Here is a 17,998-nt window from a genome sequence, read left to right on the forward strand (position 1 = left end):
AAGTTGGCGAGCTCTATCTGGTGGACCAGATCACTCTCTCTTTCTTCCCTCTCTGTGCATGTGTGTCCAGATTTAGAGAGAGAGAGAGAGGAGAGAGAGAGAACAGCTAGGTAGCTGGTCCTACAAGAAAATTGAAACCTAGGGATGGAGCTAGATGATCAGATCAGTCATCGGTGTGCTTGGTGATAAATGCATCACAAGACTACGTGTCTCTCTCTCTCTCTTTAGGGACTAAATGTATGAGCTAGCTTGGCTTTTGAGCTGAGCTCCGACTCGTGGCCTAGTATTTCAGCTATAAACACACAAGACGAGGAATTCGTACTTGGGTATAGATAAAATTCACTGTTCTAGTTAATTTGGCGATATTTACTTCTGCATGTTTTTCAACCTTGCTTGAAATATAGGCTAGTAAGTTTATTATTAATCGTGGAGCAAATGCGGGACAATTAGGTAGGGTAGAATCCACTACATATACATGCATGCTCCACACACACACACACAGAGTATGAGTGTAGTGGAGCTGGTTTTGTTTGGAGCTAAGCGAATGCATGCAGGCGCTAGTTGACCACTGAATGAATGAATGGATGAACCGTGATGGAAAGTGTGTGTGGTCCAAGTCCAAAAAATAATAAAGACAGAAAACTTGCAGCTCTTGTGACCTCCTCCTCTATTGTATATGTATCATGTATTGGCCTGCATGCGCAAGTATACTTTGATTTTATTCTAGTAGAATATGCTATACGACTAGTGAATTGAAATTTGGAAATTTTCTGACCAAAAATAGCTTCTTCATCATCATAAACCAACCAAATACTTAATTCAATATATATCTAGTTGAATACGATCCTCATTCCTAAATACATGTATATATGTTCAATCAAGTCAAAACAACTTTAAATTTAGTTTTCGTTAAGTTAGTTAGAGGAAATATACTCCATGTATGCACTAAAATTTGAAACTCATCATGAAATTTGAATAAATTTAATGTTTATCTTCTTATTAATTGTTGTAGAATTCAAGCCAAAACAGCTTGGACCAATTTTTTTATCAAAAACGATATTATCAAGGTATAGTTTGTGGTGTGAAGCCAGTTTTTCTCTAGCCATATATAAATCTCTATGTGCATTAATTTTATCATTGGATCGTTCAAGGGTCCGTGATCGATCCTTCTAGTTAAAAAACTAAATTTGGTTTCCCGGCCCCTACACCATGAAATGATTTGTTATCCATTGACTGTCAAAGGTCAAACTTTGTTCACCAAATCCCAACCTTTTAAACCCACCAGGGCCACTACATAAACTAATATAATTAGTTTTCCCTTAATTAATTAATCCCCTCGATTTCTAACAAAAAACAAACCTAGCTTTCTTGTTTTGGCAGTGTAAATTACACAAATATAGACGTCAGTGTCTTACAACTTTCATTGTATTTGAACCTTCCTTGGGTTTTTGGTATAATATTCCCTTTGGTTCGGTACCACTACTTGAATCGCAAAGCCTAAAGTAAAAAGACAGACGTATAAGCATTGCAGGCCATGCAAAATTTGGTCCAATGTGTGTGTCTGCGCGTGTCCGAACTTTTTAAGGGTGTGAGATTTTGTGTGCATGCAATGATGAATTGATAGGAAGTAGGAACTGTGCAAGACTAACTATGTATAAGAATTGATATAAGAATTGGTTTGCACCATGAATACCTAGCTAAATTGAAAGCTCTCGTTTATGGTCACGGATCTGCTGTTCTCACATTGGTGTCTTCAACATTTCTCTTTTCTAATTTTTTGACATGTGTATAAATCCTTAATTCCAACTTATAACACTATTAAAAAAAATTAAAGACAACCTCGTCAGCCGTCACCAACGAATCCGGCAAATTTTTGTGTTTCGTCGGCTAAGGGGGAAATTCTTTAAACTGAAAATTTGAGGGGGAATCGAAAAGACATAAAAAATAAAAGAGAAATTAGGTTTACATCATTCTTTTTGCTACTCCATTGATTAAAATCCTATTCATTTTCAATTTTTGATCAAGGTCATTGGGTATTAATAACATCATTAATTATTTGAATAATAAAATATTTTTATTTTTAAATATATTCCTTTAGTGTTAAAAATGTTACAATTAGTATATTTATATTTATGGCTAAATTTTTTATCATATATTTTTATTTTTAGTTTGTACCTATTTTTAATTTGTACCAATTTTTTTTCATTTTTAATTTGTACCCATATGTTAGTTTCTTTTTGTGCCCATATTTTTTAAAGTTTTATTTGTGTTTGTACCCAGTGTATAACGTCACGTGACATTATATATTTAATCAATGATAAAATAATTATATATGGTATATTTATGTTTTATGTCTATCACATATTTATATTTTTAGTTTGTACCCACTTTTAATTTGCAACATTTTTTTTAATTTGTAGTATTTTATTTTTAGTTTTATTTTGTACCCATGTATTAATTTCTTTTAGCGCCTATATTTTTAAAAAATTCATTTGTACTCATAAGTTTTTAATCTTTTATCTGTACCCTAATTTATTTATAATATGCCCATTCTTCTTTATTAATGTACCACTTTGTTATATGGGAAATGTACCAATTTTTTTAACACTATGGATACATTCTTTTGTCACTTATTATTTCTTATTTTTACATAGTTTTTATCCATTTATTCAATCAAAATGTTTGAATATTTTTATTGTAACCGTTTCTAATAGTATTATAATGAGAGATTTTAAATTTATAGGATTATAAATCTCATAAAATATCAAACAATTAATGTCAAAACTATAAAAATATTAATATTAATTGTAATATAATGAGGTATACAAAGTCAATGAACTTTAATCAAACTTTGAATACCATTAAGGTTTTAGTCAAATAATGTTAAGAATTAGGGACCGCATCCAAAGTATCCCAAAAATAAATGAGCGGGAATGAATTAATCCGCGCCCCTCTCTTGATGACAAACGGACATGTTTTTGCCGACTATTAGTTTATTTGGCTTGAATGTTCTTTGCCAACAAACTTTTCCTCGGCATAGGTCTAAATGTTTCGAGCCGACAAATTAAAATTTTTGTAGGGCAAAGACTCTTGTGCCGACAAAATTTTATTTTATCGGCTTTAAGTTTGTCGGTAAAATAATATTTTCTAGTAGTGAATATATATGACACACCCCGTCAGGGTCTCCGGTTGATTCATTATTTCACCTGTTATTTTGATGCATCATTCATTTTGTTTTTGACAGTTATAACATGGCATACTTTCTGGTTTTAAGAAACATTGATGATTTGAGATATAAGAAAAGTTATATGCTATTATGCTATTTTCTGGGAAAGTATACAGGTTTTACAGCGAGGGGTTAGAAATGATTTAAATGAAATGTTTTCGAAAAACCTTGTTGTACTGACCCACTCAATTTTGTTTTGCGCCCCTCCAGGTTCTAGATAGCAGAGCTTTGGTGGCCACGAGGAATCCAACGGTGTTCTGACATAAGTTACAAAAGTAGGACTCACCCTCGGGTGTTTCATCTTAGTAATTGTATTTTTTTTTTAAGCTTCCGAACTGTGTAAATGGTTACGTCACTCTCACGTGACGGCAAGCATACCCTCCTTCGGGACGGGGTGTGTCAATATATGTCAAAAAGTTAGAAAAGAGACGTATATAATACACTAATTTAGAAACAACGGACATGTGAACCTCATTTATGAGTTAGTTAGCTACTTAACAAATGCATGATCAGATAAAATTTTGTGTGTATTTGAAATATAATGTGGTTTATTATGTGTTATAGTATAATGGGATGACAAAATTTATATGTCATCTTTTTAAGGTATATTTCCTAATGTTTCCCTACTTATTATATTATCACATATGATATAACGTCTTTTGTTTTAGATTGATTTCTCAACCCTTCAATATATGAACCCATGCATGCATGTATGGATGGTGTTCTACAGTTCTAGTGTACCGACACTTTGCAAACCAATTTAAACACAGTATTTACCAATATGTCTAAATATTTGAGTGGTTGTGCCACTTGTGACTACTACAAATTTATCTATAACTGGCGGTTCAAAAACCGATAAAAAACGTAAATTACTGTCGGATTTTAAGCAAAATCCGACAGAAAATGGATGCAGTGGCCGATATAATAAGCGACAGATTTGCTAGTGTCAGGAAATGAATTTTCAGATAGAAAATACTATAAAACCGACAGAATATATTTATAATAATTAAATAAGGAAATTTCTGTCGGATAAAACCGACATCCAAGTATAAAAACCGCCAGAAATTCTGTCGGCTATAACTGACAGAGACTTTATTAATAAGAATAAATAAAAGCAATCTTGTCGGCTAAAACCGACATCAAATATATTAATAATAAATAAAAAATATTTCTGCATTAACTCTAAAACACTGTAAAAATGGATGCCACACCTATGTTCTTTCATTGTCACCATCCTCACACTCACAGCTCTAATTTCAGCAACCCAACAACAACAACAGCACAGACATGCAAGCTCACCATCAAACCACTCCATGCTTGCATCACTGATCTAACTCTAAACCCAGCAAAACCATGCAAACCCAACAAACCCTTTCTGGGTTATCTCGGTCCATACCTCTTCTGCTTCTCCTCCTGCTCTTATTGTAGTAGTGTTAAGTCATCATGAAGAATAGGTTTCAGTTGATTACGCACGAAAACGGAATCAAGTTTGTTGATGTAAAAGCAATGTGATATTCATACGCAAGTCTTTCATTGAACAAGAACAAACCTGGACTTCTGATATTCCTTGGACATTAACATTTTGTGCATAACCTTTAACATGCAATGTTGTTACGAGGAAATTATGTGACTGCCATGATCGTAAGACAACGGGAATGTCATCTTCATTAACAAGTGGATCACCTGCTGATTAGCCTAAGAGCTCAAATAATAGGCCACAAGCAACCCTTACAGGAACCTGGCAATATAATAGAAAACTACATGCATTAAATTTAACACTAGTAAGTTAGATTAGTCATTCTGCATGGTAAGTTAGTAAAGCACTCAACGGAAGGATAGTCTCAAAGATAAAAGAGTATTTTACCTCATACAAGAGGTGCTTCATTCACTTGCTTATCAACTTATTTTCATCTCGCAAAGCAATACTGACAGCCGGGTGTAACCATTGAGCAGTACTCAGACAGAGAGAGAGAGAGAGACACACACACACACAGAGAAAGAGAGAGTGTTACCTTCTTCTTCACCACATCGTCCAGTGGAGTGATCCTTAAATGTATATTCCCATCCCTACCTAGCACGAGGCCTTTTGGGAGCTCACTGACTTCGGATTTCGTAGGAACTCCGAAGTTAAGTGAGAAGGAAGCCAGGTCACTCCCAAGATGGGTAACCCACTGGTAACCCACTGGAAAGTTGCTCGTGAGTTCCCAAAAACAAAACCGTGAGGGAATGGTAAGTTCAAAGCGGACAATATCGTGCTACGGTGGTGGAACGGGCCTGGGATGTGGTGGACCGGGGCCGGGATGTGACAAATGGTATCAAAGCCAATCCCTGGCCGGAAGTGTGCCGACGAGGACGTCAGGCCCCTACCTAGCACAAGGCCTTTTGGGAGCTCACTGGCTTCGGGTTCCGTAGGAACTCCGAAGTTAAGTGAGAAGGAGGACAGAGCACTCCCAGGATTGGTGACTCACTGGGAAGTTGCTCGTGAGTTCCCAAAAAACAAAACCGTGAAGGAATGGTAAGCCCAAAGCGGACAATATCGTGCTACGGTGGTGGACCCGGGTCGGGATGTGACAATAATAATCCATGTAAAATATGCGATAAATAAATAAAAAGAGAATTGTACAATGAAAATGTCATCACACAAACTAAATATTGTCGAATCAATAATTGAAAAACATAAATAAAAATTTAGCACAAATTACTTTACCACTTCAAAATTTAGGCAAATTTAACGGAAATATTCATTTTACTAAATTAGTTTCAATGATCTAACCGTCAACAAGATCGCATATGTAAAAAATCGTAAAAACAAACATTTAGATATTACGTCACGGAACAAAAGTTTTTGACGGTTATAAACGAAAATTCACAATTTAACGATTATTTTAGCTTCGATTTTAATGATTTTTTACAACTACACTCCTCGACCCTATACGAATGTAATGAATAAATTTGATCTTCAATTTAAAATATTTACACTAGTGGATAACACAAAATCTTATTTTATACTTAATAGAAGTATAACATTAACTCTAAGTGTTTGTTTAATCTATTGTTTTGATGTGATACGCATTCTACGAAGTGTTTTTCAACGATCCAACCGTTAAACTTGTTTGTACACACTCCGAGATCGCATACGAAAAAAATCACAAAAAACAAACATTCAGAGATTAGGTAACAGAACAAAAGTTTTCGATGGTTATAAACAAAAAATCACAATTTAACGTTTACTTTAGCTCCGATTTTGATAATTTTTTACAACTACACTCATCGACCCTATAAGAATGCACTGAATGAATTCGATATTCAATTTAAAATATTTACACTAGTGAATACCACAAAATCTTATTTTATACTCGATGGGGAATTATAACATTAACTTTAAATGTTTGTTTAATCTACCGTTTTGACTCGATTTGCATTTTACGAAACTTTTTTCAACGATCCAACCGTTAAACTTATTTGTACACACTCCGAGATTGCTTACATAAAAAATTGTAAAAATTAAATATTCAGATATTACGTAACGGAACAAAAGTTTTCGACGGCTATAAACGAAAAATCACAATTTACCTGTTATTTTAGCTCCAATTTTAATGATTTTTTACAACTACACTCCTTGACCCTATAAGAATGCAATGAATAAATTTGATTTTCAATTTAAAATATTTACACTAGTGGATACCACAAAATCTTATTTTATACTTAATGGAAGTATAACATTAACTCTTAAGTGTTTATTTTAATCTACCGTTTTGACGCGATACACATTTTACGAAACTTTTTTCAATGATATAACCGTCAAACTTGTTTTTACATACTCCGAGATCACATACATAAAAAATCACAAAAAACAAACATTCAGAGATTAGGTAACAAAACAAAAGTTTTCGACGGTTATAAACGAAAAATCACAATTTAACAGTTATTTTAGCTCCGATTTTGATGATTTTTTACAGCTACACTCCTCGACCCTTTAAGAATGCATTGAGCGAATTCGATCTTGAATTTAAAATATTTACACTAGTGGATACCACAAAATCTTATTTTATACTTGATGGGAAAGTATAACATTAACTCGAAATGTTGGTTTAATCTACTGTTTTGATGCGATACGCATTCTACGAAATTTTTTTCAACAATCTAACCGTCAAACTTGTTTGTACACACTCCAAGATCGCATACGTAAAAAAATTGCAAAAAACAAACATTCAAAGATTAGGTAACAGAACAAAAGTTTTCGATGATTATAAGCGAAAAATCACAATTTAACGGTTATTTTAGCTTCGATTTTGATGATTTTACTCCAAAATCAAATGCATGTGGGTTATAACAATTCCTTAAGTATCTGATCATTTTCGTTGGTCTTTATTTGTTTCCTAAGAAAATTTATTATTTTAATAAAAGTTTAAATGGAGAGATTTGAAGTTCACTAAAATGTTGTATTGGTCACATGATGATCAAGGAATCCATCACAAATGGTGAATAAATAATGTGCTTTTAATGTTTTGATATCAGTCTTTAATATTAAATTCAAAGATTGGATGATTTTATGAAATTTGACATGTCATTGGAGAGAATTTAAAATAATAAAATTTTCATTTTTGTCGGTTATAACTGCCACCATTAACTTAAAAACCGCCAGAATCTGTCAAAAATATTTAAAAAATATTTCAAAAATCCTGTCGGTTATAACCGACAATATTTTTTTGATATCCGCCAGTAAATATCCGCCAGGAATATATAACCGACATGATTTTTCTAATATCCGCCAGTAATTAAATGATTTGTCGGATATAATTTATCCGACAAAATTTTTTAATATCCGTCACCATCATCTGCCACCTAAAGCTAATATTATAGTAGTACTGACTATACAAGGGGATTCAATCTGCCCGACGGATCGATCTAACGGTTAGGAAATCGATCCCATCTGTACGAAATAGCAATGTAGTAATTTTGTCAGACGACTGAGATTCTCAGTCTGACTACAAATGGATACAATCTGACCAATCGAGTTATAAATAATTGCTTGTACATTTTGCATAGAATTTCTCTAAGAGTATATATGTGATTCAGCCATCCCCCATGTAAAATTATACATTCACATATTTGGTTGCAGAGTAATGTAACTAATTAAGCATACTTTTGGATTTGTTTTTTAAAAAATGCTTCCATAGCTCATAAGTATTTTTAACATTTTGATTGACAAAAAAAATACTTTTAACATATTAAAAAAGAACAATTCAAACATGATCACGAGACTTCTAAGTTTCAATTTTTTTCTTCAAATTCCAATGTCAATGACTGCAAAGTTATGTCCTAGCCCGAAGATGAGTTTCATATTAGTAATATTCAAGTCCTAATACGATTCCTCAAACTTTTGACTTTAGAATTTCCAGAACATTGGAAAAGGCCTAATAATTAAGTAGCTAGCGTTAGTACTCATATCTTTACCATTGGACGTGCCCATGATTTCCGAGATGTGTTGCTACTACTGTTGCTGCAGCTCTATATACATAGAAATCCCATGTGCGCATGCAGTCGCGCACGTCCGCTCTGCAGTGCACCACACTCTGCCTCCAGCTGCTTCAATATGCATGCTTTCTGTCACCATTCGTAAACAGTGCGCTGGCATTCAACGCATTGCGTCCATGTAATTAACCATTAATTAACATAATTTACACGTGATCACATTGCCATTAGGCCCATGCAAAAGCTTCAGGTCCCAACGGCTACGGCACCGGCTTTGACCCTAAATAATTGTCCTGTTTCTTGGCTGCCAACTGTTGTCCATATTCGACAAGAAGATGAGCATATGGTGAGAGGGAAGACTGAAGATGTCCAAGAGGCCTGCATGATTTTCAATGTGAGCAGTTGGGCAGATAGGGGGTAGGATGTTGGTTTTCATGATCCGTCCCGAGTTCAAAATTTCCCTCTCTTCTCAATTATTGAAATAATTTCAAACCCTTTCCTTAATAATAAAACTAAAAAAAGAAAAAGAAAAAAAGATAGGGGGATATGCATACGTGTATGCGTGCATATTTAGGGTTTAGAGGGATGTCACTTCACTGTTCATGAAGCACAGTAGATAATGTCATCTTCATATTTTTTGTTTCGTGATCATGTATTAACCATATAACACTTATAGTTACATATTGTTATATTGTGAGCCAACAAAAAGGTAAAAACATTAAACTTCACACAATGAATACATCTCGTGAAACAGTCAAGACGACGATGCTATCCTATCTCGCAGTGGAGCGGAAGTGTAGCGAAATCTTGACTTTAGAAGCTTAATTACCTACTTAACAATATGAAAGACACCAAACCAAACTTGCCTACAAATCTTAACTGCTTTTTTCTGATAAGACAACCTAAATCTATCAGGATCCCCCATGAAAACCAAAATATGAAACTCCATTCAAAAGTGATTTGTGTTAGGTGGATCTAACATATATATTTGGTGCAAATTTGGTGTGAAAATGAAAAACAAAAGACAATTTAAAATAGAGAGTTTTAACGAAACACTTCTGTTATTGTTTACTTTTAACGAAAAACCACAATTTTACCTTTTTTTGGTATTATTTACTACATCTTTATTTATCATTTTTCATTCAAACTAATTTTTTTTTTTTTGAACTTTTCATTAATTTTTCTTTTAGAATTTAAATAAATGGTATTTGATCAGTTTCGGTATGCTTTCTAGTGGATCCAGAAAACGGAAAACCTCTATAAATGGGTCCATATGTAAGTGTGCACATATTCGGGTCTACCATTCAAAGTCCAAAGGTAGATTGGGCTGCAAATCTTAGTGGATTTGTTATCATCCATTCATATGTGATGGGCTTAACACTAACTTCGTCAAATCTTGGGTCATGTAGGAAAATTTTGTGTCTAACGACACTCACATGTTTTGTTCAACCACTTAATAAGATGTTGATATTTCGTTAATCGAAACATTAAAATACAATATACTATAATGTGTCTATGTACTTATTAATTAATATTAAATGGTCGGACATATTTTGTTCTACCACATAGTAATATGTTGACATTTCGTTAATCGAAGCATTGAAAATACAATACACTATAATGTGTCTATGTACTTATTAATTAATATTGAATGGTCGGACATACCCAAATGTCTTGATTACATATAAGGAAAAGGATCCTCGCCGAATTCTTTTCTTGGGGATCTAGGGAATTTAGAAATCATATTTGTTAATCGTACATTGTGCGATCATAAATATTTAAAATTTTAAAATTTAAATTAAATATAAATAATACATAATGAAAACTAACCGCATAATATACCATGAACGGACATGATTTCTAAACCTCCCAGATCCCCAGCATATAATGCCTTTTCCATGGTATTGGGAGCGCTTTACTCATGTTTCAAGGCAAATAGAGCACCCAATGACAAGTGTCGATGCATTTCTCACCCTATGTGACGTGTAGGAGGATTGCACATTTCATGAATTCTATGCTAAAACCCATCGCGACTTTGCACTTGATTAGAAGAGCACAATGGTAGTGAGTTGTATAGAGAGAATTAGAAATCTGAATCATTCATTCCATGAATTCTATGCTAAAACCCATCACGACTTTGCACTTGATTAGAAGAGCACAATGGTAGTGAGTTGTATAGAGAGAATTAGAAATCTAAATCATTCAATTTAAATTTTATAGTCCTTATTAGTTCATTTTATTGGCTCATCTTATGGAAAACGAAGTTTTAAGCTGTTTGAATCTCTGTCTCTCTTGAATGGCTCAGATTTCTGAATTCAGCTGCTCTGAGCACAAAAAACGGAAGAAAATCTCAATTCCTCTCAATTGACCCATTTAGAACCACAATATAGCTATAGCATGCACTATAAACATTAAAATTCTACGGAGTGTAGTCCAACCTTCCAATTAATTTAACTTTTTTATACTATCTTGATTATTTATTTTTCAAAGTTTTGAAAGAAAAATTGAAATTTCACATAGACTATTGTTATTTGGACTAACTCTTTGTATCTTTTAATATAAGCAGTAGTAAATACAGTACAAATAGCATCATTAATAAAATAAATTTGGTCTACATATTAGTAAAGTTATCAACAAAATAGCGCTAATAAATACAGTACAAATAGCATCATTATAAAAAAAAAAAAAAAGAGATCAAAAGAGGTCGAGTTCCCAACGCCCGAATTTTCACATACTTTTGCAAGAAAGTAGTCAAACAAATATCATTTAAAAGGTTAAAAATCTACTTTTTTGTTAAGGAATCTGCTTAAACATCAATCAATACAAGCTCATATGAATTTTTGCATTAAATTCGGAAAATCACTCTAACCACATTTTCACTTGGAGTGCATCAAAAAAGCGCCAACATAACGTCCAAACTGTTATTTTTCGTTAATGTTTCACTCGTTTTACCGTCCAACCTCCCAATTCAAGAAAAAAATTTCATTGTGACGAGAACACGGTGGTACACTACGTGTTTTTATTGAAATTGTGAGAAATTTTATTTTTTAAATGATTAAAATTTTAACACACATATTCTATAATTTGTATAATAACACGTGATATACCAATTTGAAGCAAATCCAAAATTGACAAGTCAAAACACCGAACTTCCGAAATTACCCTCGCTCTCTTGGAAGCTCATATATAAATCGCGACCGCCGCGAACTCCCCACTTTATTCTGTCCTCTCCTGAAATCAATTTTTTCTTTTTCTTTCTCGTGTTTTGTATTTTATATTTAATTTTTGTTCCTCGTAGGATTTTCTCACAGCTCGAAGAAAACACAGGTATGTCTATATTTTTTTTATATTTATTTACCGAATTTCCCTAAATTTTCCGATTTATCGATTCGATTTGAGGGTTTATTCGATTCTGAACTGAATAATAATGATCGAATTTCCCTTTCCCGATCCATCGTTTCAATATTTATTTTAAATTGTGGGGTTTTCTGGATTCAGATACAATGGTAAAGCAAATGACCTTTGTGGGAATGAAAATTTGGAATTTAGCTGGATTTTTAACTGTATTTGTTCTTTCATTGATAAATATTGATGCTTTGATTATTTTTTAATTTATATGGTTGGAAATGTTGAAATTGAATTGAAAAAAAAAATTATGAAATGTTTTTGTTGGTTAATTTGAACGCAAGTTTTGTTTGGATTGATGGGTTGTTGGTAAAATTATATGAGATTTAAAAATTGGTAATAATTTTTATGGGTTTGATTGCAGAGAGGCATTGGAGATAATCGAAGATGTTAGAACAATTACTGATATTTACTAGAGGAGGATTAATCCTCTGGACATGCAAAGAGCTTGGAAATGCTCTTAAGGGATCTCCAATCGACACCTTGATCCGATCCTGTCTTTTGGAGGAACGGTCTGGTTTAGCTTCTTTCGATTACAGTGCCCCTGGGGCTGCTTACACGCTCAAATGGACCTTCCACAATGAGCTCGGGCTCGTGTTTGTCGCTGTTTATCAGAAGATTCTCCATCTGTTGTATGTGGATGAACTGCTTTCGATGGTGAAACATGAGTTCTCGGAGATTTATGATCCGAAAAGGACAGTCTATGCTGACTTTGATGAAACTTTTCGACAACTGAAGAAGGAGGCCGAGGCTAGGGCGGAGGAATTGAAGAAGTCAAAGCAGGTGGGTAAGCCTGTGAACAATAAGAAGCAAGGGCAGGTGCAGAAGACTGGACTTGGAGGAGACAAGAAAAAGAATGAAGGTGGTTTGGCAAGTGATGGCGGGGATGGAGATAATATGAAGGGCCGCAAATTGGAGAATGGGATCTCCAATGGTAATCACGTGGATTTCAAAGAATCTAATGGTACTGCTAACGGAAAAGAAAATACTAGTTCCAATCTTGGGGCTTTTGATGTAAATAAGCTTCAGAAACTTAGGTCGAAGGCTGGGAAGAAGACAGAGAAAACAGCTACTGTTGATAGCAAGGGCTCCAAGGCCGAGCCAAAAAAGAAGATAACAAAGAAGAATAGAGTTTGGGATGATAAACCTCCTGAGTCGAAACTGGATTTTACGGATCCTGTGGGTGAGAATGGAGACAACAATATTGAGGTCGTGGCAGCAGATCACGGTGAAAGTATGATGGACAAAGAAGAGGATTTCGGTAGTGAAAGTGAGGAGGAAGAGGAAGAGGATGTTGGGAAGGAAAGCAAGCCTGATAAGCAAAAGAAGGGGTGGTTTTCATCTATGTTCCAGAGGTAAATCTTTTGGAAATATAGGATATTTGTTATGTTAAATTGACTTTTTGAGTCGGTGAAACTAACTGCTATTGAGATGGCTCAACACTCCGAGTTTCTCTTTGTCTCGATAAATCTGAAATGGCTTATGTTTTCTTGTATTCCCAAGCCAGTTTCATCAGACTATTAGGTTGTTACATAATTTTTATGCATCTTTTGCTTGTTTGTATTCAGTATTGCTGGCAAGGCAAACTTGGAGAGGTCTGACCTGGAACCAGCTTTGAAAGCTCTCAAGGATAGGCTCATGACCAAGAATGTGGTATGCTCTTGAACTATTCTATTTCCCATTATTAAGCTGAAGTTTATTTTATCAGTAACTTTCAAGTTTTTAGATTGATGGTACAATCCTTTTCAATATTTATCACATGGTGCTCCAGTATTTTCACTCTTATTGAGCCGTCTAATATGATTTTGTGCTGTTGCATTCGTAGGCCGAGGAGATTGCTGAGAAGCTTTGTGAATCAGTGGCAGCTAGTCTTGAGGGGAAAAAGCTGGCTTCGTTCACAAGAATATCTTCTACCGTGCAGGTTTGTCGATTAGTTCTCTTCATTCCTCCAATATCCAGTCTTCCAGTTTGGCCTCATTATTCATTTTTTATCATGTTATAAGATTAATATTGGGCATGTAAAACTTACTGCAGACTGCGATGGAAGATGCCCTTGTTCGTATTTTAACTCCCAGGCGCTCTATTGATATACTGAGGGATGTGCATGCTGCCAAGGAACAAAGGAAGCCGTATGTCGTTGTTTTTGTTGGTGTCAATGGAGTGGGGAAATCTACCAATTTGGCTAAGGTTGAGCTGAATTCTTCTCTGTTTACGTTAAAGCATGCTTCTTTACTGATGGACCAATGGTTTTATTAACCAATTGCACCGTGCAGGTTGCTTATTGGCTTCAACAGCATAACGTCAGTGTTATGATGGCTGCCTGCGATACATTTCGATCTGGAGCTGTGGAGCAGCTGCGTACTCATGCACGTAGACTCCAGGTATCATATTACAGGATTCACATCCATTTGGGAAAGACTAATAATGGTTCTTTGGATAAAAACAATTAATTTTCTCTCTTGACCTTCATAATTAACATGTAACCAAACCTTCCATCTCAGATCCCTATTTTTGAGAAGGGATACGAGAAAGATCCTGCAGTTGTAGCTAAGGAAGCAATCCAGGAGGCCACACACAATGGTTCTGATGTGGTTCTTGTTGATACAGCTGGTCGTATGCAGGTACCGTATTTCTAGTTCTATAGCTGAATGGTTGAGCATCTCTATTTACTGGTTTTATGATGTACATGCTAAAGGTTATCCGATGATTTTACTATTTTTTGTTTGTTTTTGTTAATTTTATAATTATATATCTATTGTGCCTTTCAGGATAATGAGCCATTGATGAGGGCACTGTCAAAGCTTGTCAATCTTAACAACCCAGATCTTGTCTTGTTCGTTGGAGAGGCACTGGTTGGGAATGATGCCGTTGATCAGCTTTCGAAGTTTAATCAGGTTTGAGCTCCATATTCCTATTCTCGGTTTTTTCTAGTATTATCCAATTATGTTTGTTTCTGTATCATCATTTGCTTACTGGCTGGTTTCTGATTCCACCTTCCCTGTTCCTGCAGAAATTAGCGGACCTCTCAACTTCGCAAACTCCTAGATTGATAGATGGGATATTGCTCACTAAGTTCGACACTATTGACGATAAGGTAGACAAACGTTTTCAATCTGCAATTGTCTATGATTATTACGTAATCTTGAGGATTGCTTTTCCCTTCACTGATTCCGTTGGTTCTAACTGAATTTGTGGGTGCGGCGTAGGTTGGGGCTGCGCTGTCCATGGTTTACATATCTGGAGCTCCCGTCATGTTTGTCGGGTGTGGGCAGTCGTACACTGACCTCAAGAAGCTGAATGTGAAATCTATCGTGAAGACACTCCTGAAATGAGAGACGTTATGCTGCCAAATTTCGTGATTCAAAGCATGCTGATGGTTTATGTTATGAAACTGTGTCCTGCAGTTTGCTGCTCTACCTTTAATTTGTATTGTTTCCGTTTGATGACCCTATGGTGGTGTTGAAAACTTTGGAGATGAATCAGTCCTTTCGGCTGTAATTTAATTAATATCAGGTTTATTAGACGTTGTTCAAATTGCTCCTCTCCCACTCTCTAGAAGAATGCCCCAAAATTATTCATAACAAAATAAATTAAAATTCTTTGGTTTTTTAGCAAAAATGGTCTCCTCACTTTGGTTTCTAAGATTTGAAATCAATAGAATTGGTCGTCCACTATCAATCATTTTGGTCATTCCGTAAAAAAATCTCCATTAAATAAGAACAAAAATATCAAAATATCTTTAATTTTTGTCAAATCTTTTTGACCAGTTGTTTATTAAATTGAGGATACATTTGTCATTTTGATCCTTATTTAACATAATTTTGTACGGAATGACCAAAATGATTGATAATGTGCCACTCCTATTGATTTCAAATATCAAGGACCAAAGTAATGTGTTATACAAATCTAAATGACCATTTTGGTTAAAAAGTCAAATTCTTTGGTGGTCGGTTTAACTGTTAGATTTTAATTTTTGCTAGACGACTTTTTGGCGGCATAAAACTTATCATGTGTTATGTTTGGATGAGAAACTTTCATAGTGTTATGTTTAGACGAGAGACTTTCAAGTTTCTAAGTACTCAACTTTAGGCTGATTTTAAGTTACATTACAGAACACCGCTAATGAACTACTCGAGCAATATAAGATTACTCCTCAATTGTTTATTGCGCATTATTTTGGCTTGTTAATTGAATTTTACCAATTATAATTAATACTATGCATACAATGACTGAATGACCCAGGCTATTAGAGACCGGAGTACCGGTGGCCTTTGTTCATAATTGGCATACAAAATCATCGATTCATTTACCTTGTAAAACAAGTAATCCAAAGGGTATCACTTTTCTTACCAGACAAGTCCTTTCATATTCTTAATTATTCGAGTTCGTAGACAAAGATAATTGTATTTGCCTACAAAAGGACGGGTAAATATTTTGACTAACTGACTTAATTTACGTCTGTTTGAAAAAGACGTTTCTTGATTCTTCACTTGATTTTTATCCAAAATTGAAAAGTTATACAACTCATCATAAATACATAATTGCAGTTTTATTAGCAAGATTGAAATGTAATCACACTCATTGGAAGGTAAAAAACCGTTTTAGATTTTTTCTCTAAATAAATTGATTTCACATTTACAGCCAGATTTCAAACCTCACCAAAAGTCCCCAACACCAATCTTTTAACACTTACATATATACAAGGGAATAATGCTAGGGAGACCAAATTTTTTAAACTAAATTTGCAAATCAAATGATGTACTGTTGATGATTGTATTATTACTTAATCAACGTGCTTGTTTCCTATTGATGACACATCATTTAATTTGCAAATTTGATTTAAAATTTTGATTTCCCTAGCATTACCATATACAAGGACCAACGTAACAAAAACCCTACAACTTGAAAAATCATAGAACAGAAGCAACAATGGCGTCCTCCATAAATATTGGTTTTGCAGTTTTATCCTTTGTCTTTGTGTTATTTGCTTTGTATGAAGCCAAAGACATTTTGGTCGGAGATAAGGACATTTCTTGAAACGTTGATTCTGCCAAAGCCTTGATTCAGTGGGCTGAGCATAGACGATTCAGAATCGGCTATGTTCTCAGTAAGTTCTCCCCTTTCAATTCCCATTACCCTTATTTTCATATCTACTTAAAACGAAGATATTAATGTAGCGCTGCTTTAAGTCAATCACTTACTTTTACGCTTTTAAACGCTCTTACTCAATAATGTACTCTGATTGCATGCTAAAATCTGCTTATTTTCTTTTATTTTTGCTTAATGATATTAAAAACTGAAAACGAAATAGCTATAAAACGAAGATAAGTGTGACATTTTTGTTTTGGTGCCTGCAGAATGGAAAAAGGAGCAAGGGAGGGACTCCGTGGTGCAAGTGACAAAGGAAGCCTATGAGACCTGCGTCATTTCAAAGCCAATCAAAGCAGACGTGGAGGAGATCACGTTGAATAAGTCAGGTCCATTCTGCTTCATCAGTGGTGTTAAGGAGCACTGTGACATGGGCTTAAAGCTCACGGTGGTGGTTCTGTCTGAAAAACATAAGTATGGTTCGGATTCTCCGTCGCCTGCTCCAGCTGCAGCTCCGTCGAGTAACGCTGCTGCTCGTGGTTTCAGTTTGAGTGCTGCGTTTATTGCGGTTGGGGTGGCAGTGGGGGTATGGCTTTGTTTTGAGCGTGTGAGAGTGAGTGAGAGGGAGAGAGATGTTAATTTGGATTAGCGAACCGTATTTTGTAGTTTAAATTGGCTTAGACGTCCTGAATTATGTTCTCAATTAGCAATTTTATATCTATATATCATGTTTTTATTGTGAAATTTAGCGTGAATGTCAAATATGTAATTATACGAGGAAGCAAACAAATTAGACTTTGGTGG

The 17,998-nt window shown here is 34.7% G+C and overlaps 2 protein-coding genes across 2 annotated transcripts; both read left to right on the plus strand.

The window, feature by feature from the left end:
* The first annotated feature begins 11,892 nt into the window (after window positions 1–11,892).
* LOC103415545 (uncharacterized) lies at window positions 11,893–15,640 on the plus strand. Its single transcript, XM_029093828.2, has 10 exons — window positions 11,893–12,028; window positions 12,471–13,461; window positions 13,675–13,759; window positions 13,932–14,027; window positions 14,141–14,293; window positions 14,380–14,487; window positions 14,608–14,727; window positions 14,875–15,000; window positions 15,117–15,200; window positions 15,313–15,640. The coding sequence occupies exons 2-10, from the start codon at window positions 12,494–12,496 to the stop codon at window positions 15,436–15,438; spliced, it is 1,866 nt and encodes a 621-aa protein (XP_028949661.1). The 5' UTR covers window positions 11,893–12,028; window positions 12,471–12,493; the 3' UTR covers window positions 15,439–15,640.
* A 1,395-nt stretch (window positions 15,641–17,035) lies between these two features.
* On the plus strand, window positions 17,036–17,843 carry LOC139191674 (early nodulin-like protein 15). The gene is made up of 2 exons (XM_070812665.1): window positions 17,036–17,057; window positions 17,464–17,843. The coding sequence occupies exons 1-2, from the start codon at window positions 17,036–17,038 to the stop codon at window positions 17,841–17,843; spliced, it is 402 nt and encodes a 133-aa protein (XP_070668766.1).
* Window positions 17,844–17,998: the final 155 nt, after the last annotated feature.

This window comes from Malus domestica, chromosome 15 (assembly GCF_042453785.1).
Source record: "Malus domestica chromosome 15, GDT2T_hap1".
NCBI lineage: Eukaryota > Viridiplantae > Streptophyta > Magnoliopsida > Rosales > Rosaceae > Malus > Malus domestica.

Bases quoted from the DNA above. Each gene is read 5' to 3' on its own strand.
- LOC103415545 (XM_029093828.2), top strand. From the start codon at position 12,494: ATGTTAGAACAATTACTGATATTTACTAGAGGAGGATTAATCCTCTGG. The intron at 13,760-13,931 runs GTATGCTCTTGA...TTGCATTCGTAG, and splicing joins GGCTCATGACCAAGAATGTG to GCCGAGGAGATTGCTGAGAA. The intron at 15,001-15,116 runs GTTTGAGCTCCA...CTGTTCCTGCAG, and splicing joins AGCTTTCGAAGTTTAATCAG to AAATTAGCGGACCTCTCAAC.
- LOC139191674 (XM_070812665.1), top strand. From the start codon at position 17,036: ATGGCGTCCTCCATAAATATTG. The intron at 17,058-17,463 runs GTTTTGCAGTTT...TGGTGCCTGCAG, and splicing joins GGCGTCCTCCATAAATATTG to AATGGAAAAAGGAGCAAGGG.